This window comes from Lissotriton helveticus, chromosome 5_1 (assembly GCF_964261635.1).
Source record: "Lissotriton helveticus chromosome 5_1, aLisHel1.1, whole genome shotgun sequence".
In the NCBI taxonomy this organism is placed as follows: domain Eukaryota; kingdom Metazoa; phylum Chordata; class Amphibia; order Caudata; family Salamandridae; genus Lissotriton; species Lissotriton helveticus.
In genome coordinates this window covers 1,228,308,364-1,228,334,040 of record NC_136065.1, presented here as the reverse complement: position 1 = coordinate 1,228,334,040, position 25,677 = coordinate 1,228,308,364, and the positions used below count along the sequence as shown (strand labels likewise).

General features: G+C 42.2%; 1 protein-coding gene across 1 annotated transcript in view; it reads right to left on the bottom strand.

Annotated features, from left to right (window-relative positions):
• LOC144752607 (scavenger receptor cysteine-rich domain-containing protein DMBT1-like) overlaps nt 1-25,677 on the bottom strand; it is a 1,088,995-nt gene that overhangs the window by 980,958 nt on the left and 82,360 nt on the right. The window contains exons 8-9 of the mRNA XM_078640489.1: nt 22,739-22,753; nt 20,530-20,555 (exon numbers count right to left, since the gene is read on the bottom strand). Of these exons, the coding sequence (XP_078496615.1) occupies nt 20,530-20,555; nt 22,739-22,753 (41 nt within the window). The remainder of the gene's footprint in view (nt 1-20,529; nt 20,556-22,738; nt 22,754-25,677) is intronic.

The window sequence follows — 25,677 nt, the reverse complement described above, 5'->3', positions numbered from 1 at the left end:
GCAAAGCGGGCCCAAGATGGTCGCTATCTCCTACTAGCTGTCGATAACTGGTGTTAGCGACAGCTAGGTAATAGGGAGATAATTTTATCTCCACATCTTGGCTTTTAAAGCCAAAAAAGCGGAGATAAACCCCCTTAATAATATGCCCCTTTATTTTTCTAAACTGTTGTGGAGTCAGTTTGTGGTGTTTTCACTGTGTTACTGTGAGTGTTGGTACAAATACTTTGCACATTGCCTTCAATGATCCTGACTGCTCGTGCCAAGCTACCAAGGGGGTGTGCATGGGTTATCTGAAGAGTGTTTCCTCCTTACCCTGACTAGAAGTAAGAGTCCCTATTTGGACAGTGGTACCTACCTCTGCCAGCTAGAGACCCCCAGTTCTAACAGGCTGACATAGTAGACTCCTTAGCGTAAACATCCATGTCAATGATGTGGAAGGCTGGTATTAGGGGTTGGGGTTGGCACAAGAGTTTGTCTAGCTTATGTTGACCTTGAAGCTGTCCTTCTGCCAGGCCAGCCAACACAGTGTCCCACAGTGGTGTCCAACTCTGACAAAATGTTTACTCTAGCATAGTGGTAGCAATTTGAAGGGGAATTCGGATATTGATTGTATGATGCGGCCTACCTTTGACATAAGGTGGTGGAAATATTTGGGAAGTGCTAGACATTATTTTCACATGATGGTGATAGATAGGCATGTAAGTCAAAATCTGTTCTGAATGTGAGACACTGATATTTGGGATTCAAACGTGTATTAACTTAAAGTAAAAAAAGTCTGCAATTCAGGACAAAATAGTCTTTTTTCATGAAGATTAGAAGCTTGTGTTTGGCACTCATGAGTTTATTTATATCAAATAAAAGCACATATGTGAAAGCTCATTGGATATATTTTCATCAGCTGATGTTTAAGGATAAAATTAGTGCAATTTATGACTCTTCAAGATATGTCTAACTCTGCTGAGTTCTGTATAATTTATATTTGAGACTCTGGGATTTTCCAAGTTGGATCTCCTGCTAGAGAAGCTATATACCTTTCTTTAAGCATCTAGAAGCCTGCATGCCTGCTTTCTTAGAGAGATAAGGAACCTGCCTACTCTGCAGGTGGAGAGAATGTTCAAAAAGGCATGTGGGTCAGCATGTCCCTGATGGCTGTAGGATGCCAAGAAGTAACACATTGCTGGAGATCCAATGGCACCCCCAAGTCCTGTCAACAGGTCTACTTGGGAACTGTGACTCAGCAACAATGCAATTGCTGTGGCTCAGTCTGGGCTGTGATTGAGATTGGTCTGGGCTGGGCAACATCTATCACATACTGATGGGCAGCCGCGGGCCGTGGAGGGAGTTACGGTGGGGCAGGGAGGCGGGGAGGGGGAGGGGCGGGGTGGAGGGTGCTAAAAACAGGCACATGGATCATTGCAGGTAAGTACACAATTTAATTAATAAAACGAAATTCGTAGCGCGCACAGCATTGCTTTTTGCCATGCAGTGTGCGCTACGAATTTCGTTTTATTAATTAAATTGTGTACTTACCTGCAATGATCCATGTGCCTGTTTTTAGCACCCTCCACCCCGCCCCTCCCCCTCCCCGCCTCACTGCCCCACCGTAACTCCCTCCACGGCCCGCGGCTGCTGATGGGCTTATGCGGGACTGCAGATGTTGAATCTGGGACCAGCTCATACAGGTCAGCAATAACAAAAGTATTGAAGACCCTGTTATGAGTGAAATTACAAACAGTCTGACTAGACTGAACATCTCAGGATTGCTGTGTCACTCCACTGCAGAGAAGGACCCGTGTCTACTGCCAAACTGATACCAGTGTCCCAAGACAAAGGTACACCAGTCCTACCTGCGGGTGTGTTGCTGATCTCTGTTGTATGTGGGCATGCCCATGAGTACAAGGTGGCCTGAAAGTGACCCTGAGAGAAGAAACCTCCATGTGAAGGGGGATGAGATTTCAGAATGAGCATATACAAAGGGTGTGATTAAACTAAACCTGTGCTAGACTCATGCTACTCCGTTTGACCCTTAGAGATAGAGGGGGGCTACCCAGAACTGGGAGATAACATAGGGACATAGGGACATTGGGAGAGTGGGACCTGCCAACTTAGCGCCCAGAGACACTGACTTGTTTCTAGTCATATTAGGGTGTAGAACTGATTAACATTGTGTGCTTCAAGTAATTTCATTTTTGAAAAGATAACCGTTGAGCTTGGCATTTAATTGATTGGGTCTTTTGATTGATTTGTGAACTCTGAGAAGGTTGTACGGCATTACAACGCGGGCTTTTCCCCCGCATGCCATTACAATGCTGTTTTTAGAACGCAAGTTGTTACAACGACTTGCGTTTGGGGGGTGCTGGATAGTGGAATAATTTAATTTTCTATTCCAACTCCAGCCCACGTTGACAGTAGGGAAGGTGTTGGAATAGAAAATTAAACTATTCCCTATCCTACAGCGCCCTCCAGCGCATGTTGTTGTAATGACTTGCGTTGTAATAGCAGCGTTGTAATAGCATTGCGGGGTAATGCCCGCGTTGTTATGGATGTTTCCCCTCTGAGAAGCCTGTGTCTGGTCAACCTTGCTACCCTTACACTGAAGTGTGAAATGGTTTGTACTTGGCACAGTCTGTAGAGCCATGGCCCAGTGTCCTCATGGCACTCCAAAACCCAAAAACAGGGCCTGACAATTGATTTCAAGATGTAGGAGGGCCTCGCTTTTACACCATAGTACCTCTACAGTACAATGTCTGATAGAAAGTATTATTGGAATGAGTGGGTGAGCGAAATGGAGGCAAAGGATTTTTTTACCCTTAACCAGTTGATGGTGACACAGTGACTCAAGGCGGGGTGCTCTACACACTTAGGCAATGTCTTCAGAATTGACAACGAAGGATGCAGAGAAAATTATAGTGTTGGCTGACGAGCTAATAGGTTGAATAAGAGGCTTGAGCAGCATGGTTTGAAGGCATCTCACTTGAACCCAGAGTGACTCCAATGGCTTGCCCCCTGTTCTGAAGTCTCAAAGTCATCAAAAACCTCCTTCAACCATTCAACAGCACCTCTGAATACTGTCCTGCCAGGTAATGCCAATCTAGTCCTATATTTGTCTAACCTTGTGTGGAGTATTTTTGTGGTGTGTATGGGTGTATGTGTGTTGCACAAAACTTTACACATTGCCCTTTAGATAAGCCTGACTGCTCTGTGGCAACCTACCAGCAGGTGAGCTCAGGTTATCTTTTAGTGTGTAACTAGCTTACATTGACTAGAGTGGCGGTTCCTGCATCTACAGGGTATATACTCTTACAACCAGAAACCCCATTTCTAATACTCCTTAGCAGAGTACTAGACCTAACTAGAGTATAGTGGAATTCCTTTTTACATCGGTGACTCCATGTCGAGGTCAGGGGTTCAGCTGTTCATTTCAGCTGAATAATATTTGTGTTTCTCGTGTTTCTTCCATTAACCCCAACTTCAAGAGCCCAACTGGATGTCAATGGTAAATCTGTACAGTTTAGTACGACATCTACTAGGATGAATACGTTAAAACCATATGTCTGATGGTATGCAAAGATGGGATATATTCAACTTAACTGACTGATGTATGGGCTTTAGAAATATATTAATGTGTAACATGAATGCAGTAGTATATTACTGGCAACTAGAGAGAAGTATTGCAAAGGCAGTTGGTTACCCATCACTAAAAAGGTTCATTGACACAAATCGATGTCACAAATATCGATGTAAAAAATATAGACTACAAAAAATATCAACTCCCTATACTTAAACAGGTAAGTACAAAAATATTGACTAAAAAATATCAATGTAAAAAATGTAGGTCTACAAAATGTTGATAAATATATATATATATATATATATATATATATATATATATATATATATATATATATATATATATATATATATATATATTCAATATTAAAATTAATTTTAACAAAATAAAATAAATGTAATATACATTTTAATAAAATATAACAAAAAAACTTATTAAAAAAATAAACACACAAACATAATGATGTATACATATATATTTAATTTAAAACAATTAATAAACTATTATTTTTAATTTATTTAAAAAAAAAAATTATACAAAAACAGAAATATATATCGATAATATCAAATATAAGATAACTATATTTTATAATAAATCATTAAAGTATTAAAAAATATTTAAACTTACATTTCTCAATAACAGTCAGTGCAACAGTAGGGAAAGTGTTGGATAGTTGAGGTGTAAAAATGTATTATTCCCACTCCTATAAGTACAATAAGCATTCCCACCTAGGGCCTAATTCTGATGCGGTTAGGAAGGCCTGCTAATGGCATTTGCGCCTTCCAAATTGGATCGGGAATGTGTCTTTCCAACCGAGGGCCCAATTATGATGCGGTTAGGAACATATGTTCCCAATGAAGTCAATGGGAGTCCAACCAAATCGTATCGGGAAGCATCCGGATGCATAGTACTCCGTCGATCGGACTCTCCCGATCCAAGTGGGTTGGAAAGCATTTCCAAACCGAATGGGTTGGGAAGCTTTCCAGAATCAGGCCCTAAGTGTTGGATAGCGGAAGAATTAATGTCACTATTCTAACTCCAGTCAGTGCAACAGTAGGGAAAGTGTTGGATAGCGAAGGGAAAAAAATTACTATTCACACTCCAGTAATAGCAAGGTTCCTAAGCGATAAAAATCACCGCAGCTCGGCGAGAAAAATATCGCAGCTAAACCAACATAGCGATAATTATCGCTAGTTGTTGGTAATATGCCCCTATATTCCCACTTCAGTGAGTGCAACAGTAGGGAAAGTGTTGGATAGCGAAGGGGTAAAAATTACTATTCCCACTCCACTGAGTGCACCAGTAGGGTAAATGTTGGATAGCATAGAGATTCAATTTACTATTCCAACTCCAGTGAGTGCAACACTAGGGAAAATGTTGGGCACCGGAGGGGTAAAAATTACTATTCCCACTCCAGTGAGTGCAACAGTAGAAAAAGTGTTGGATAGCGGAGGGGAAAAGTTTACTATTCCCACTCCAGTGAGAGCAGCAGTAGGGAAAGTGTTGGATAGCGAAGGGGTAAAAATTACTATTCCAGCTCAAGTGAGTTTAACAGTAGAGAAAGTGTTGGATAGTGGAGGGATACATTTACTAATCACACTCCAACAGTTCAAAAATTAAATCAAAATAAATATGAAAATTAAAAAAAACAAATTATAACAATAAATAAATATATAAATAATTGAAAAAGTCAAAATCAAATATTTTAAGGGTCCGATTCCCATTCGGTAAAATCCCCTACGAATCGCCGTACAGAGCGTTTTTCCCGTACGAATCGTTCACCTTCAACGTCCCCATATGTACGAACAAGTACGATCCGAACCCAACGCAGATCTCCGTACGAATCGTCCGAAAGACCATACTACTGGACTCTCTCCTCTCCCTCTCCCTCTGAGCGGCGGGGGGAAATGTGAGGCGTGGTGTTCTACTTTCGGTGCTTCGGAGGCAGAGGACACACTTCATGGCGCCATTCTGTATCCGTTTCTAGCTCCCGCTCCCGCTGCAGATGCCAGAGCAGACGGGACCGCCCAAGGAAACAGCGGACTGAGTAAGGCAGTGAGGGACCCCGGAGCTCGCCTCGCAGCAGGGACAGGTACGGTGTTGTGGAGTGCTGCGAGGAGGGCGAGGCTGCACTGCCGCGGTGCCTCCGGAAGACTGAGGTTTCAGTTCCGGGGCACGAGCGACAGAGCCAGAGCGCAGAGGAGAAGAGCAGAAGCAGTGCAGAGGCAGCAGGGTGAAGAAGGCAGTGGGGAAAGCAGTGAGGAGAGCCTTGACACTGTCTCAATAGAAGGTGAAGTAAAAGTTATAGCGGGAGAATTGAAGGGCCAAAAGAGTGACAACAGGAATTCAATAAAACCTGCAATAAAACCTGCAATAGACTGTAAAAAAGGCTGTAAAAAAGACTGTAAAATAGCAGGTTTAGATGCTTTAAAGTGCAAACGCGAGGCAAAAGAACCAGATAACTGTCTCAAGACAAAGAGAGTTTGGGTACTGGGAAACCCTCACTGCAAAGTAAAACATACAAACTTCTGTTACTATACAGACTACAACTTTAACCTTAGTGCTGTTAATAGTCAGTTGTATCAATATCTCCTGCATTCACAACCCTGCCAAATAACAAATATAAATATAAAAAAGAGATACTCAACAAATAATCAGCACATGAGTAGAATAACAGAGTCAATACAGGAGGGAACAGAGGAGAAGACGCCTCAAGATTTAAAAAATCCTTCAAAAAGTAAAGCCGGACCCAAATTTGAAACAGAACCACTGAAATCACTGCAACCAGAAACACAGCCTAACATAGCGAAATCCTTCTACAGCCTGCGGAATAGAAAGTTCTTAAGTCAGGAGCAGTTTCCAAAAGGCATCACTCCAAGAGTGAGCAGAAAAAAACAAAAAACCTCACTTAAGGGGTACCTAGAGAATAATTCAGAGAAGGGAGAAAACAACTTGGAGTATATTCAGAGATCTAAAACAAAAATAAAAGTTACCCCCTCTCTTAGATCTTATTTTAAAATCCAGCAGCAAGAACAGAGCTCGGAATCTTTTAGCTCTTTAGAAGCACAAAGAACATCGGAAGTTTTGCAAAGTGAGAAAAAGGATAAACCAACCAAACTTACAACTGAACTACTGGATACTCACTTCTTAAGAAAAGAGAAACAGCGAGTAGCCCCTATTCTAGCGGGAAAATCGAACACAGGTGGCGTAAAGAAAGGGAGAAAACCTAGATCTAAGAGAAAGAACTTGACGGAGAACATAAGTCTGGAAGAAATCTGGAAAATTAAAGAAGGTAGCTCGGAAGGAAAAGTGGCAACTCATATGGCGGAGGGGGGCGCAGACCCCTCTGCGGCAGCAGCAGCAAACATAACTGCAAACACAACCGAAAATGTTGAAGACAGAGAGGACGATGAACCTAGGCCTGTAGAGTCTAACAAGGACAAGGACATAACAAAAACCCATACAGATGAACTTCTTGAAAAAATATGGGTAGAGATGAAAGAGAAATTCTCTATTTCAGAATCAAAACAAAACAAAATACAGGAGGTCTGCGAGAAATTGGATAGCAAGCTGAACGCACTAGGTGACAGAGTAACAGCGGTAGAAAATGAAGTCTCCAGCTTGGACAAAAGGGTGGAGAAAAATAGAAAGGAAATAAACTCTTTGAGATTGGAAAATAAAACCGTGAACGAGAAACTGGAATCCCTAGAAAACCAAGCGAGGAAAAATAACATAAGAATTCTAAATGTGCCAGAGAATCAAGAAGGTAAAGATGTAAAAGTGTTTGTAGTGGCACTCCTGATGGAACATTTCCCATGGGCAGACAAAGAAACTCTAGAAGAGGACATACAGAGAGTACATAGGGATCCCTATGGAAAAAGCAAAGAAAGGAAAAACCCTAGAAAGATTCTAGTCAATTTTAAAACGTACATGCTGAAGGACAGGATCTTGGGAGAAGCATTGAAAAAAGGGACGTACAACAAAGATAGTTGGAACTTCAGAATAAGATCAGATATGTCAAAAGCCTCTCAGACCAGGCAGTGGGAACTGGGAAATCTAATGTCTGAACTTCAACAACTAGGTGCCACGGTGCAAATGAAATTTCCACCCTCATTACGGATCATGTGGAGAAATAAAATGCGTAATTTAAGAGAACCTGAAGAGGTGAAAAACTTGATAAAGCAAATCAAAGATCAAATAAGCGCAGAAGAACCTCTGAGTTAAATGTTCACAGATAAATCATACAGATTACCTAATAGCCTAGAACATATATAATCCTGTTTAAACTTCGAAATACAAAAAAAAAAAAAAAACCAACAAAAAAATATAAAATATATATATATATATATATATATATATATATATATATTCACTTATAATAAAAATATATATATGTAATCATATGTAAATATATAACAGGAACATAAGAGAATTAGATCTAAACTACACTCAAGGACAAAACATGGAATAATTAAGAAAGAGCTATAAACCAACCAACAAATGTCATTATTTTAACTGTATATAGATAAAGATCACGGGGAGGGGATCGGGAAGCCAAAAGGGTTATGAAGGTAACCGAAGGAGAAGAAGATGGAGGCTTCTCCGGGGAGGGTAACTTTAAGGCACGACTTAGTAAGTACAAAAATACACGAAAAAGGGTGGGGAGCAAAATAGGGAAAAAAAATCAAAAAATTCCTCATCTGCGAATACTCGGGAAACTAAAACAACAAGGAGCGAAACATAATTCACAAAAAAGTAAACAGAATAAATGGGGAGTATACGTAGGGATGTAAATATTCTATCCTGGAATGTAAATGGTTTAAGAACAAAAAGCAGAAGGAATAAAATCTTAGAGTATATCAGAACTGGGAAAAGCGAGATAATAATATTACAAGAAACTCACCTGTTAAAAGAAGAATGGGACCAAATAATTAAGAACCTCTGGTGGGTAGACACTTTAATATGCACAACGCACCAATGTAATACAAAAGGAATAGCAATAATCTTTAAAAAGTCATTAAAAGCCACTATAACCAGTTCAGAAGTAGATAATAAAGGACGATGGGCCATAGCTAATGTCAGAATAGGAAACTCTCCGATTACTATCACAGGGTACTATGGTCCGAATTTGGATGATCCTGATCCGCTGCGAAAACTGTACTCTCAACTATTACTAGCTACTTCTCCCATAATATTGGGAGGAGATTTTAACCTAGTGATGGACTTAAAACTAGATAGATCACCACCTGGTAGGCATACTACCTTAAAAAAAATGAGACAATGGATTGGGACTTATAAAAGGGACCTAAATTTGGTAGACATCTGGAAAAACAAAGGAGAAATGTCACAACCATTTACTCTATATAACAAAAAACTGGGACACAAATCCAGGATCGATTTCTTTCTGGTTAGCAATGAACTATCAAAGAAAGTGAAAAGAGTATCTCACTTACCAGCTCACCTCTCAGATCATTCAGCAGTACAATTAGAACTACAAATCATGGATAACATAACCGAAAGGAGATTTACAGTCGAAAGAGTTTTGCTGGAAGACGAAGAGATCGTAAAAGAGCTGGAAACTGAAACAAATATCTTCTTCGAGTTAAATGCGTTAGGTACCACAGAACAAATAACATGGGATGCCTATAAAGCTGTCATAAGGGGTAAACTCCTGAGCCTAGGGGCACACAAAAACAAACAAGCAAAACAGGAGATCTTAGACTTGGAATCAGAGATCAGATTCTTAGACACCGATATTTCCACAGAACAAGAGGAGGAAAGGAAACAAGATCTTCTTAATAAAAGACAGACTCAAAAAGATAAAATAGATCAAATTTTGGAAGAAAGGTTACATAAAAAGTGGGAGTCTAGCAAACTGGCGAAACATGAGTTTGGTGAAGGTTGCGGAAAATGGCTAGCGTGGAAGCTTAAATCGGATCTAGCTAAAAACAAAGTGGAAAGTGTTATCCCGGAGGACCAAACAATTCCTTCCTCTGATGAAAACACTATCAAGTACGAATTTTGGAAATTTTTTAAAGACTTATACACGGAAGACATAAATCCCTCGGATCAAATGATAGATTCTTATTTGAAAGACGCAGTACTTCGAAAACTCGAAGAGAACGAAAAAGAAGCTCTAGATAAGGAAGTCCAAGAAGAAGAAGTGGCAGAAGCCATTAAAAGTTTGAAAAGGGGAAAAGCCGCAGGGCCAGACGCCTTACCAAACGAATTATACATGAAGCTGAAAAACTCTATACTCCCTCATATAACCAAACTAATTAACCTAATTCTAATGCAACGAAAAACCATACCAGACTCATGGAACGATGCTATAATTACAATCATTCTGAAACCCGGCAAGAACCCTCTCAAATGCGAGTCATATCGCCCAATTTCATTATTAAACACAGACTACAAAATATTTACTAAAATAATGGCAGCACGACTAGGGAGAGTAATATCAAAACTATTACATCAAGACCAAAAAGGTTTCACAAAAGGAAGATATCTACACGAGGTAACACAAGAACTCTTAGCTTCAATAGATATCGCAACAAATGAGAAATCTCCACTTACCATACTCGCTGTTGATGCCGCAAAGGCTTTTGATAGGGTCAATTGGGCTTTTCTTGAGAAAGTCATGGTCAAGAACAACTTCGGACCTCACTTTATTAATATGGTCAGTCAGATTTATAAGGATCCAAGATCAAAGGTCCTAGTAAATGGTAGCTTAACAGAAAATATAAAGATAACCAGAGGAACGAGACAGGGGTGTCCACTCTCCCCTTTACTATTCAACTTATATATCGAACCACTGGCAAACAAGCTGAGAAATAACAATAAAATCATTCCATTCAAATATGGTTTATGGGAGAAAAAAATCGCTCTTTATGCGGACGACCTAATGATTTTTACTGAGGACTACCCAAAAGCTAAGGCAAGTATTGAAAAAACTTTAAAGGCATTCGGGAGAATATCAGGATACCTGGTAAATCAAACGAAGACAGAAGTTATGACATGGAACACAACCTTTCAAAGCAATTTTATAAAAAACGAAATAAGGTACTTAGGAATTCTAATAAATCATGACATAGCGAAGATTGCAAACAGAAACCTAAACAAAGTTGCCGGAGAGGTAAGAAAATTGCTTGAGACATGGACCTCTTTACCGTTGAGCTTGATTGGAAGATCGAATATAATCAAGATGACCGTCCTGCCAAAGTTTACTTTTCTATTCAACGCGATACCAATGGAATTTGGAAAGACGGAATTAGCTCGAGCACAAAGAAACATAACAAGCTTCATTTGGGCAGCAAAAGGATCAAGGATTGCATGGAAAAAGATCAGGAGGAGTAAGAAAGATGGTGGGCTGGCCAGCCCAGATCTGGAGGAGTACTGTAGAGCTTTCCAATTCAAAAACATGAAAGCACTACTAAAAAATCATGAATACTACCCTAACCATCTTAAAGCAATCACAAAATCAGAGGATTATGTGCTGTTTAAGTTCGGACACCCCAAATACTTTAAAAAAATAAAGCTCAAGATATTAAGGGATGCAGCAAAAATGTGGACACAAATTAGAGGCATTCTAAAAATATCGTACTATAGTAAGTGGGCTCCAATCTGGGAATCTCCTGGAACCCCAGAATGCCTAAGAGACACTCTCGCATTGGCACTGAAAAGAGCCAACATCAAAAATTGGGGTCAAATACTAAACGGTCCAATCTTAAAAACATGGTTAGAGCTGCAAGAAATAACAAATAATACTTTATCCAGATTTAAGTATTATCAATTGTTAAGCTGGTCTAGAACTTTGCCCAGTATAAACGGCAATGAAAAATTGGAAGATGACATGATCAAAACAACGCGACCACCGAAAGAAGTTGCAAAGTGGTACTGGGCTCTGATTACAGCCAACGATATCAATGTTAACATGGAAACTCAAATATGGGGGAAAGACATTGAAATAACGGATCTGGATTTAATTTGGGAAAAATCAGTGGACAAATGCTGGTCCAACCTGAAATCTGCGGCTCTGAAGAGAAATCATTTATATACAATTCATAGAGCGTATTGGACACCAAAAAAACTCTCCAAATTTAAAAATGCTGGAATAAAGAAATGCCCCAAATGTGGAGAGGAAAAATCAGACGATATTCACATGTTTAAAAACTGTCCTCAATTGAAAGAGTTTTGGGACCAAGTCGGTAAGACCTTGAGTTCTATCCTGTCCAAACAACTAACTGTGAGTATTACTCTTGTTCTTTTTGGGATATTAAACTCAGGTAATGAAAGGGGGCTTACTAAGGAACAGGAGAATCTCCTCTTTGTGTTAATAGTTCTTGCAAGGAGGGAGATTTGTATCAAATGGATAGGATCCACCTGCCCGACCCATGCAGAATGGCTGAACTCGGCAATAAGAATCAACAAACTGGATAAACTAAGCAACGTAACCAAAAGATTTAAGTTCTGGGATAGTTTTGAAATCTTCTTAAACACCAAATAAACATCATACCTAAGTCCTATGATTAAAGCAATACATTTTCTGGTGGACAAGTATGGTACTTGTCAAGTAGCCTAGTTGGCTAGCTCCCCCCGATCAAAGCCAGAAGCTTCGATATGTAACGAGTAAAGGATACTCCTCAAAAACCAACAAGAGGTCATAACTCCCCAAACAAGAGAGCTCAAGGGGCAGTGTCGGAAAAGATCAAAGAGGCAGACACCTTATACTCCGTAAGCATACAGTAATCGCAAGATGAGGAAAAAAAAAAAAAAAAGAAAGACCATACTACTTCAGAATCCGTACAAATTGCATTCCGTACACACAGTACGCGATGTCCGTACGGATCGAAGCAGCTTTTACGAACCAGCAAGTACGATTCGTCAGGACGACACTCTGTACGACTCTTTTTCTACGGGACTTTAAAACATCCGTAAAAGCATTTTCGACTCGAACTGCGTGTGAAATGGACCCCCCCCGGGATGCGAGTGCACCCCATGATCGCAGGGGTACGTGCAAACTGGTACGGTGCGTTGGGGTACGGAGCATAGGGGTACGGTACATCGGGGAACGGTGCATGGGTGTATGGAGCGTAGGTGTACGGTGTGTAGGAGTACGATGCGTAGGTGTCCGGTGCGTTGGGGTGCAGAGCATAGGGATACGGTCCGTACCCCCATGATCGCAGGGGTACGGTGCATATGTGAATGTGTGGTTCTCCGTACGAATTGCTCGTTTGCCGCTTTCCGTACGAATCGCGTTCTCGGTCCCTGTTCTTGATCGTACTTGGCGAATCAAACGGCATGCTTACGAATCGTACTGTTCACTGTGCGGCTCTATGTCGTACAGATTTAACTTTGTTTTTCGTACGGTTTGCAATGATTTGTACGTATTTTCTACCTACGGATCGTACTACGCAATTTGGACGGATTTGGGCGATTCTTACAGAAACGGCTACGAATACGAATCGACCCCGTAATATATAAAAAGAAAACATATTATAATAATAATTACATATAACAAATACCTACAAATATTATATAAAATAAAATAATAAGTGAATTTTTTTTATTTTGAACTAGAAAATATTTAGAAACAAACACATTATTTACTACATGAATGTATTTATTTAATTTCCTGCCATATAACACCAGACAAATCACAATACACCTCAACATTTTCACCTCAACAATACACCTCAACAATTTCACCATAACCATTGCTAAAAACAGCAAACCTTCGCCCCAACAAGGCGGGAAGGCAAGAATGTGGAAAAAGGTCGACGTTCCGTCCTTCCTCCAAATGTTAACCTCTACTTGCCCCTCACTCGAACTGGACATAGAGAAATCAGTAGCAGTCTTCTCCGACTGGCTACTCCAGGCAGCTGAGGCCCACGCCCCCTGCGTTAACTTCTCTCGCTCCCGCCCCAGCGATGCTCACAGATGGTTCACACCTCATCTAAAAGCCCTTAAACTTAAAACTCGTCAAATGGAGCGCAAATGGCGCACAGCCTACTTAGAGCATGACAGAGCCAACTTCCGTAAGGCCCGCAGGGAATATCAAAATCTCATCCTCAAATACAAAACTGACTACTTCTCAGATAAAATTCTCAAGGCCCAAAACAAGTCTAAAGAGTTGTTTAACATCGTGGAAAACCTCAGCTCTTGCGACAGAACCTCCCTCCCTACGGTTCCTACCCAAGAGCTCTGCAACACACTCAACTCTTTTTTCTATGATAAAATATGCAAGATCAAGCAAAGCATTTCTACTACTCAGTCCCCTCTATTATTTGCTGACACCTGCTATAACCCTGCCACTTTAGACTCTTTCCCCCCCATAGACGATATCAAGCTACTCAAATTACTAACCAAAGTCAAAACAGGCTCTCCTGATGACATTTGCCCCCCTCACATCATGAAAGAAGTGGGCACCAATCTCCCTGAGTGCTTACTTTCTTTACTGAATGGCTCACTTGCACAGGGCAAAGTCCCACGCAAATTGAAAAAAGCCCTCCTCGTTCCCCTCATAAAAAAGGCAGGTGCCAACCCGCTAGATCCCATCAACTACAGACCTATATCGCTGTTACCATACTGTGCCAAGCTGCTGGAGTCACATGTGTGCGAAACTATCTCCAGCTTCTTGGAAAAGTCTGAATATCTGGCACCGAATCAAGCAGGATTCCGCCCTTGCCACTCCACCGAGGCGGTTATCCTCTCGGTGTTAAACACTCTGAGGCGGAATGCAGACGCAGGAACCCACCAGGCGCTTGTACTATTGGACCTCTCTGCTGCGTTCGACACGGTCGACCACACCATCTTGGTAGACCGTGTCGAGCAGGCAGGTCTCAGGGGCCCTGCACTGAGCTGGATCTGCTCTTTTATCTCGGACCGCACACAATCAGTCAGACTCGGCTCCTTCACCGCTCCCACTATACCCACCACCTGTGGGGTACCACAGGGCTCCTCGTTATCTCCCCTTCTTTTTAATGTTTACTTACGTCCTCTTTTGCACTCCTTGCGTCATGCTAATGTAACCATCTTCAATTATGCGGATGATTTGCAGCTCATCTTCTCTCTCAACAACACTGACTCAGTGGACGTATTCCAAAGAACCATGTCCCACATACTGAGTTGGATGAGCTGCAATCATCTGAAGCTCAATCCGGGCAAGACCGAGCTGGTCCTGCCCGGACAGAGCCCACTAAGCTGGAACCCTAACTTCTGGCCCACTAACATGGGAGCCCCCCCTACTAAATCTCCCGTGGTTAAAAGCCTAGGCATTTTTATCAGCGAGGATCTCTCGCTAAAAAGACAGGTTGGAGCGGTGGTATCTTCCAGCATTTTTCAATTGAAGAAAATAAGAAAAATTGCCCGCTTTTTCTCCTCAGCAGCCCTTACACAGATTGTCCTCTCCTTGGTTCTATCCAGGCTGGACTTCTCTAACAGTCTTTACCTCGGCCTCCAAATTGGTGAGCTTAAACGCCTCCAGCTTGTTCAGAACCAAGCTGCCAGGCTGCTGCTGAATATACCCAGGAGGCAATCCATCAGACCTGGCCTTAAGCAACTACACTGGTTGCCAGTTGAGCAACGTGTGGCCTTTAAGACTGGGTGTATTCTGTTCCGCTCTCTGAACGACTCTGGCCCTTCCTTTATCAGAGATCTTTTCAAAAAATATTGCCCCTCCCGTCACCTTCGATCCACCTACAAATCACTCTTGACTGTGCCTCCTTTCAAGAGGAAACGCCACGGAGGCAGCTGCTTCGACCACCAAGCTGCTGTACTCTGGAATTCCTTTCCTCTCCATATAAAGCAGATTGATAACATACTTAGCTTTAGGCAATCTCTGAAGACCTGGCTGTTTTCTCAAGCTTACTACCGATAGCACTGCCTGTCCTTCGACTGTCCTGTTTGGTTCCTTCTACAGCGCCATGAAGCCTCCGGGCGTACGAGCGCTTAACAAATCCCAACTAACATTAACATTAACATTAACATTTAAAAAAAAACTCTTTACTTCCATTAATACTATAGGTAATAATCATTAAAAAATATTTTTCATAAAAAACTTAATAAACCTTAATTAACTATCCACACTTTAACACTATAATGCCCACAACACACACCTAAATTAAACTGTAAAATAATACATTACACAATTAAAACGTATTTTAAAATGAAAAATCATTACTATTAAACAACTAATTATAAAGTAAATAAAATGTATTTTAATTCCCACCCTTAACTCCTTTAAAAGTACAAACAACACAGCAAAAAATAAACAATTACTCAAAATGAATATCAAATGATGCGCATTAATTAGCAACTATATATTAATTAATTAAACACAAATTACTTCCCACCCTTGACCCCTATGAATACCACAACACACACCTAAAATGAATTATACAATTACCATAATTAATTTTTAATGACATTAATTAATATCAATCAACAAATAATTAATAATAAAAAGTAAATTACTCGCCACCCTATAAATCCTAAAACACACACCTAAATTAATTACACAATTACGATGATTAATTGGCAATTAATGAATATTAATCAACAACCAATTAGTAATTATCAATAAAATAATTACTTCCCACCCTTTACACCTAGAAACACCAAAATACACAGCTGAAATTAATTACACAATCACCATAATAAACTACCAATTAATTAATATTAATTAACAACTAATTATTAATTAATTAAAAATAAATAATTTTAGACATTTAACCATATAGCATCTTATAATTCATTTAATATAATAAAATTACAGCTCACCCTATTCCCCTATAAACCTGCATCCCGTTACAGAACTGAAAAACAAAAAATTCTAATATTTATTTTAATAACTACTAAAAATGTAACACATATATTAAAAAATAAAAACAAATCCTATTTAAAATAAATACATCACATACATTTAAAACATAGTAAAGTACATGACATTAATTTAAAAAATTATATTTTTAACAACTATACTTTTTGCAAACGATATTAAAGACTTAGATATTTTTAAAATCAATATTACTTACTTTAAGTCAATATTCTTCACCACAATATTCTTGCTGTCGATATTTCTCACTCACGATACTTATGACTCAATATTTCTGCCAGTCAATATAAAAAAACTTGACATTATGGGGCCGATTCCGATGCCTGAGTCCGTCCCACATCGGTCAGGAGCGGTAACCGACCGACCTGCTGTCGTCGGTTGCAGCCCTGCTAGTATGATGCAACCGTTTACTTCACAATGCAAGCATGCATTCTGAGCGGAATGCATGCCTGCATTATAAAAAGCAGGGGTGCAGTTCATCCCTGCATCCTGTGGCTGGCACCCCAAGGTACCTGCTAACAGGTGCAGGGATCCACAGAGGGGCACCATACGTGCCCCAGGCCGCAATACGGCAGCCTCGCACACAAGGGGGCCCTGCTGGGGGCCCCCAAAGACAGTTTCCGACTGCCTATTTTTGTGCCGGAAGAACTGGCACAAAAAGGCAGTGAAAAACTGACATCGTACTCCCTCGGTTGCAAAGAGGCGGCCGGGGTAGTACTGAGGGATTTCTAGCCGGCAATCCGAGTCAGATTCCTTTCCGACCGAGCCCATTAGAATGGCTTGCTCGGTGAGTAATCCGTGCGACACGTTCCGGTTCGGTTGGAAGGGCTTCGACCATAGTTCGGTGCCTTTCCACCCAAAATCGAAATCTGCCCCTTAGTCTGCACACCCACTAAAAAACTGTCTCAGTTACTTCTCAGCAAGTACTATTTAAACATAAGGCCAAATGACATCTCAAACTAGTCGAGGAGAGCAGGCACCATCGAAAACCTGGCTTGAAGAGATTCTGGAATTTATAAAAGTGCACTAGGATCACTGGGAGTCTTGACACAAATGTTGGCTTGTCATACCTTGCCTTGAAGTGACAATCAAGCTTTTCCAGTGTGCTCTGAGTGAGACTGAGAGCTTATGAGCATCAAAGAACGGTGAGGGCCTTTAGGCAAATGCCTTCCCACCTGTGGTTTATCCACTGGTGCTGCTCAAACATCTAAAAAAATCAGGTTTTTTACCCAGTCAAAATGTAATTGCAAATAAGCCCCTCAGAGAAGTGTATGTAGTTAAAAATCTAGGTATACTTTGCTCCCAAAAAGTTATATTTGAGTTTAGGATTTACTCCCACCAAAAATGGTGCCTTCTGGTTAGGTATGTTTCACTAAAAAGTGTGTCACCTATTGGTGTAGTCTAAATTAAGAGAGGGTGGGGCATATTCAGGAACTGATGGGGTTGGGCTCAGTCAAGTGAGGGCAGGATTAGGAGTCCGTGCGCATGCCGGAAGTAGGATGGATACATAACAAGTTCTGAGTTTGAAGAAAATTAACTCTCTTCCTGCTAATGGTGATTTTTGAAGTTAATGAAATCAAGGTACATGAGGTGGATCTAAGCATAACTGCTGGCACAGAGTTCATTCAAATAAAGCTACTGCCAAACTGAATTTACAGACAGTACAAAGGAAAGAGAAGCATTACAACAGAAACAGAAGAAATGTTTGGAAAACAGGTATACCTGTAACGAGTGGCGCTCGGGTGCTTGAAGAACCTGTGGAAACACAGAAATAACTTATGTTAAATTTTAAATGGCAGGTTTCTAGAACTCATATTCAGACCCATGACTACACCACTGAAGCAGAACCCAAACGGAATTTTAACTGCGATTAGAAATCTATCCTAAAATATAATGCAGATACTTCAATTAATGTTCTACAATTATTTAATGTAATGTTTCAATATTTGAAATAGGACTTCAAATAACTACGAGTAGTGTAAAATGCAAGGTACCAATAAATACTCCCAATAAACTCCTTCCAACCCAGGGTCTTCAGCCTTTTTATGTACCAGTCTAATAGAGGTTTGCCATCTCAGAAAATGTTGATCTACTGGGCAGAGATAGTTTCATCTCAAACATCACTCAGGTTTGAAACTTATCCTTTGTTTCACCCAGTGCCCAGCACCAGGAAAGAAGTTCCCACTGGCCGCTGCAGCTGAGGCAGGGAAAGTAATCGCAGTCTTTAGGGCCACATTGGATCACTGAGTGCCATCTGCCACCAGAGGTCTAAGATTAAACCACATGTGTTTTGTTGCACATCTAGTGAGTTTGCACCCAAACAGACCAACACTTTTGGAGCTGCGTCAAAAGTCAATTACCAGTGTAAGAGTGAGAAAGAGTTCACTAATGGGCAATACAGTTGAATGTTAAAGAGTGTATACTCTTATTGCTCCCCAGATACAAGAGGAATTTCATAACCTGTCATTTACAGAGTGATGTTGGCATCTTCTTTAACAAGATCAACAGTTGAGCATTAAGGCTACAAAAAGAAAAGTATGCAATAACACGAAAATACTAAATTCAACTAACGCAGTTTCACTTTAAGGACAACATAGCCACAGCAGAATGGGTGTTTTCTAAAATTAACTTAGCAGCTGCAGTGTTGAAATCCCTACTGTAGCTAGCATGCATATGCCATATTGTATATCATTTTGCTTGTCCCCAAGCATGTGCTCTACATGCTTTTGTTGTTACACCTTAGCTCAACTGAGTAATTCTGCATTATCAGGAGTTCACAAAAGTAGAACTTCATTTCATATGGGTAACCACTTCCCCATGTCAGGTCATGAGATGATACATTGTTCATTGTAGCAGATTTATAGTTGTGAGATCTCTCTCTTTTAACATGAAACTTGTAAAGAATTGATTGGGATAATATATGAGGGGGGTGAGAACCCACTTCAAATAATAATTAGGATGAACTGCTAAAGTCACTAAATAAACTTGCGCACAACCCTTTGGTAGCATGGCACACAGCAGTCAGGCCTAATTTAGAGGCAATGTTTAAAGTATGTATGAAGTACCCAAACAGTAATCAATGGAAAACTCAACACATGAAAATTCCCAAACCAATTTTGGAAAAATAGAGAATACTTTAATAAATAAATTAACACTAAAACAACAAATCCAAAAGGCAGAACTGGGGATATGATTTTTTTTAATTACAAGTTAAACATACTGCTAAAAAGCACAAAATGCAGTTATCGGGTCACGCAATACCAGGTTACAGTAAAAGTTCAAGTTGGCCGCAATTAATTGCCAGGTGGCTTCAGAGATCAGGTGTGTCACGGTGGAAAGCTCCTGTTTGGACTTAGAAACTTCTAGGGAGAAAAAATGGTGGTCAGCTAGGGATTTGTATGCAAGTTGCAAGCTTCATATGAAGCAGGGCTCGATGATGGAAGGCTGCTGAAGAGTGCAGGGTCACGGTGTAGACGTTGCAAAGGAGAGAAAGCTCAGTGGACGTGAAGTCTGAACTCCATGCTTGTGAAGGCTTTGATGTTGATTGGATGCTGCTCTTCATCGGTCTTAATGAAGTCCTCTACATTCAAACCTAGAACCTTTCTGGAAATCCGCAAGCTGAGATTGACTGCTGAATCGAAGTATGCAGCTTTGACAGTGATCCCGGTCTCTGCCGGTTCTCAAGGCAGAAAGTTGGCAAAAAGTTCCTAAGTCCCACTTCTTGCAGTTTCAGGACAGGAGGAGCCCAGCCAAGGACCCAGGACCTGAGGTGCTCCAATTAGGGATTAGTCAGTAATAGGGTCCAGGGCTAGTCCTATTGAAACTAGTCAGCTGGGCAGATATGGGGAGCGAGGCCTCTGGAAGCTTGTTGTGTCCATATTACTCAAACAGAAAGTCAGCCAACTGACCCTCAAGTCACTTCTATGGTCCTGGGTTCGAGGCAAGCAGGTCTAATCTTCCTTCACATTCTTCAAGCAGCAGGACACTCATTTTTGATTTTTCACAGGGCCTGGTGTTTTTTTAGAGAAGAGGTCTGTGAGGTCCACTTTAATGCCGTGTGCCAGCCTGTTGGCTGGGCAGGCCTTTATAGCTTCCCCAAACCAGTTCTGGTCAGTTCCTCCACTCTCACTGGGTTTGGGGTTAGCCTGCCTAGATAGACAAAATATAGGCAGGCCTAGGTGTGAGGTTCATCTGCCAATGACAAGACAGGTATCCTTTGAAGCTTAGGAAGGGGCTGGGCAAAGACCTCATGCCATCCTGTCAAGTGAGAAGAACACTACTCACACTCAGAGCCCTTTGTCAACAGTCTGGTAGCCATTAGGTGTCAGGTGCAGGGCCAGACTGGGATTGCAAACCAGCTCTGGCAATTACACCGGATCCACCCTTGGATGGGGGGGGGATGCTGGTGGGAACACTGCTACTGCGCTTTCGTTACAAGGGGCCAAGGGGCTAAGGGGCTTGCTGCAAAACTGGACCCAAGTAACAAAAATGGCTCACACCGGTCCAAAACAAGCCCTCACCCTTCTGGCCCACCGGGGAAACGCCTCGTGCCCACTATGGCCAGTCCATCCCTGGTAAGGTGCCAGCTGGACACTGGCGGGAAAGCCTTTTGGTTTAGCCAGAAAATTGACAACTTTCTAAGAATGTTAGCTCCAAAATAGCAATACAAATACATTGTAACCATTAGGTTGAATTTTAAATTACTATTAAAATTAGTCCTTTACCGTTTTTCTACCAATTCCAAAACTGAATGTATTACTTATTAAAGGTGATAATGTAAACCAGTGTTAACCTATGGGAGAGCAACTGTGAACAACGACTTTGTTTTTTGTCATTGCCATGACATGGAAGACATTAAATATTCTTGCCGTACTTTTTAAATATCATGCATCCTGCCCTATGGAGGTTAAGGCCTACCTTAGAGTTGACTTAAAAGTATTAAACAGTAAGGTTTAGAACTGGCAAAAGGTTTATTTTTGTATGTGAATTTTGCCAGGGAGGATTGGTAGTTGAAAAACCAAGGCTGCACTGGCAGGCCTGGAGACATGTTTACAGTGCAACGTAAAGGCAAAACGAGTTTTGCAGCCCACTAGCTGCCCTAGGTATATGAGGCACAATTTACCGTGGATTTAAAAAAAATAGGGGTGCCTACTAGGAATATGCCAATTCCAACATGTTTACAGCGGTGAGCACAAGCACTTTACCACTGGTTCGCATGGGTGAAATGCACACATTTCTACAGCCAACATAAATTGGCCAATGGGTTGTCATTGCTGAATTCTTACACAGTATCATAATTGGTGCACCTCATTCCCTCAGAATGTGAAAGTCATATCTCAGGACTGCATGCAAGTGATGGTAGGAGTACTCCAGTATGGCAGGGTCCCCCAAGCCTCACAGTGTAGCAATGACCACCAATCCTTGGGGGAAATGTGGGGGGTTGAGGACAGGGACATCCATATCCCAATATGGAGACCAAGACCCTTGAAAGAAACCGAACCACAAACAACTTGGAAAGGCCAGGGAGAGGCCGGCAAAGGGGTACCACACATCACCCAAAACAGAGGAACAAGAGTATACTAAATGGAGGGCTGATCTAGAGATTGGTAGATGGATTAATGGCTATAAAAAACAACAGAATATTTTATTGCATCTTCCCAATGGACATCTCGTCTACTAAATCTAGAGACATTTGCAGACACTACAGAAATCTCTTTACTGTGCCAAGAACTGCCACTGTGGAGGTTCCTGTCAGTATAGGAAAAATGGACATGGACAGATTGTACCATCAGCCAAGACTTTTGGTTAGCTGGGCCCTCCCTTTCCTTGATGGCTGGTTGATTGCAGCAGGCTGTTGAGCGTACTCTCCAGGGGCTTGATCGAGGGGGCTCCAGTTCCCTCCTGCAGGCCCCACAGGAGGGATGTGGGATGCTCGCAGCGCAGCATGGTGTACCACTCCACAGAAGAGACTTTTGGGGAGAAGCTGGTGTAGTGTAGTGGGGTCCGCAGCTTTCCACTGGGGTCAAGCCCCCCCGCTGGCCACCAATAAAGTCTTCAAGTGTCTTGCGAGAAGGGCCTCTGAGTGGCCCTATGGAGGAGAGCCTGTGAAGGAAGGAATCATAAGGCAGGATCCCCTGGGGCTGAGTTGCCTTCGGACTGTCTCCATCCACTGTCAGACTCAACCACTGACATTGAAGGCCCCTGAATTGCATGCTCATATGAAGCCTGTCTGACTGGGACTGCAGCATACCGCCCAGAGGTGAGACTCCTGCAGTGGACATCAGGAGGTGGCCTGCGTGGGGAGCCCTATGGGCTTTCTTCATACCAGAAACTGGGCCTGGGAAGGCCTGCAGATAAAACTGCTGCTCTTGTGGGTTGACCTGCCCTAGAGGCCTACTTGCAAGATTGTGATCCCTGAAGGGGGCTTTCTCCCCACTTTGCCACTTGTGCCATTGGGGCTATAGGTGTACGTATTAACTTCCCTAAACAGCATCAGCTCCTTGCCGGCCCATTGTGGGATGCATGCTCTCCTCTTTCCCTCTGCATTTAATTGGAAGACACTTTTTGAAACACTGTAGCTGGCGAGGCATCCAGCTGGCTACCCTTGCTGCTTTTTCCCTGCGTACCCTGGCCACCCCTCTTGGACCACTTTGCTGCTCTGTGTGACTCCTTCTGAGATGTGGGCGGCACGCCTGTTACCCCCTGGATTTCCACCCATCACCCTACGTCACTACTGGCGATCCCTCCTGGATGATTCACTGAGGGATGTCTCGGTGGAGCCTCACTCACACTGTGGACTGGATGATGCCATGCCCTCTCCTCCATACTTAGCGGCCGGACCACCATGTTGCCCTGCTGTCTCCAGCCTCTGTAAATAAGTGGCAACAACCACGCTGGAAAGAACCTCTGGCAGCCAAGGACCCTCCGAGGTAGAATTTGGGCCTAGTCCACCTAGAGGGCTGGTACAGGTCCCACAAGACAAGCTATACTCTATCCTCCTAGCCATCAGCGATTCAAAGGGGACTTTGGGGCATAAAATTGATATGGTGGTGTTGGTCCTAGGTCTGCTCACATCAAACCATCATACACTAGCTGATCACAATGCAAGAACTGAAACAACCCTACAGGGAAGAAAAAACTATTAGGGACCTCTAAACCCGATTGAAAGATGTAACGAAGAGGGTCTTCATACTGAAGGAGCAGGCTGAGGACTTAGAAGGCCAGGCCTGCATAAAAAACATTAGGGTGGTTGGGATAGTGGAGGGCATGGACATGGTTGTATTTCTTGATGATTGGCTCTGGCACATGTGGCCCCAGAGGGCCTCTTCTCTCTCTTCGCCATGGAGCAGGCTCACCGGTTATCAATACTCTTTACACCACCAAGCGGACCACCTTGCCCTATCCTAGCACACCTTTGGCATTTTCAAGACTGCGACCACAACCTGAAATATGCCAGTGACTTGGAGGAGATCAATGTTGACAGTAGCAGGGGAATTATATTTCCGGTCTTCACCTTGGCAGTGTAGAGGCAAAAGCATAATTTCTGGAAGATAAGCAGAAACTCAGAGAGATGAGCATTCAATATGTCATGCTATATCCCATGCGCTTGTGGAATGATACTGCTCAAGGTACTGTGTTCTTCTCGAAGCCTCCGGAGATGTGGGAATGGCTTGAACTTAGTCCAGAGGAACAAAGGGCTGCCATGCACCCACAACTCAACCAATGGTCGAGACATGGATGGGGGAGTGCCCTGACAGCTGCCCGGACACTGCAGACCCAGAGAAGTGCCGTGGAGATGGTGGCCAACCTTACAGCTTCAGAGACAAGTTAGTGCTCTCCATCTGCTGATATTTCAGGCCCGACTTCGACTCCACGCATGACCCTGCCCAGAATAGGGATCTGCCCAAGGTCACTCTGCATGTGGCTGATAGCATTCCCTGAACTAGCCTTGACTTTATCGGAGCAGATGGTTGGGAGGGGGGCCTGTATGGAGGTGTGATATTTTCCTCCCCCATTTTGGCTGCTCATCTTGATGTCCTCAGGGGCCCTTACGACAAAGGAGTGTGTAATCCTGTAGTGTAGTTCCTATATTCCCAATAGGCTCTGCGCACAGGAATAATATATTCAGCAGTGTAGACGTAGGACTGAGGTCGACTAGGTCTCTACTGACTATTTTAGACTTAAGGTTTGCCAGCTAGCTCAGAGGTCACTAGAAACTTTCTCGAATAAACGAGGAGGAGTTTAACCTCCCTGGATAGACAAGAAGGGATTAGCTTCTGACAACCATAAAACATGACAACTTTGCTCCCTCAGAATAAGAGTCTATCTCTAGAGTCGTGTGAAAACAATAGACAGCTATTTCACTCAGTCAAGTGTGCATACTTAGTTTCACCAGATTGCAGAGAATAGAGAGACGGGCGTTTTCAATAAAAGGTGTTATTTATTGAGCAGTCTTCTTTCTCATGCAAGAGAAATTAATTGCCACGATCGCAATACTCATAGTAAAGTAAAGTGCGTGCATTAAAAGGAGGATTATAAAATAATACTGTAAAAGCATTGATATGGTTTCTTAGCCATATGATACTTTAAAATAGATAAAATATATACATACATATATACATTGACTAACGTACTCAACTGGTGCTTCTAAATACGCCTACCCCGGTGTACCTGACCTAAGCCTAATACGTGGGAAGGAGTAAGTAAGTAGCAGTTTAAGTTAAGTTTGTTTTGCCAAGAATCTGACTCAAGAATTCTCTTTAAGGGTTTAGTCAGCTCCGTACCTGGGTAATAGAAAGCAGGAGGTCTTGTATCTCTCTCTCAGGACTCGATATCCCAGTAACCCGCGAAGGTATCTGGAAACACCGGAGCTGGATTTCTCGGCAGGAGAAAAGACAGCGTCTCAGTGCGTCAAAAGGGAGGGGCAGCGTCCGTGGGCTCTCGCATCAGCTGGGCTCTCGGGCAAGTAGATAGCTGCTCTGCTCCAAAACAACCACTGTGTATTTGCTTAAGGCAACGTTGGTATATTTATACCTGAAAGGTGCCGGGTTTGACGTAAGGTTGGACATAAGACGTCAATAAAGATGTCACTAAGAACTGGCCGTTCTTACAGTGCTTTACAGGAGTTCTAGTACGAAATCTAAACAAAAGCAAGGTGGATTTCCCAGGTTGCTGGAGGTTTGGTTTGTTTAGAGAACTCGTTGTGCTTTCTAGGAGTCAGGGGAAGTAGCCTTGCTTAATGTGACAGCATGTGCTACGACTGAATATGGAT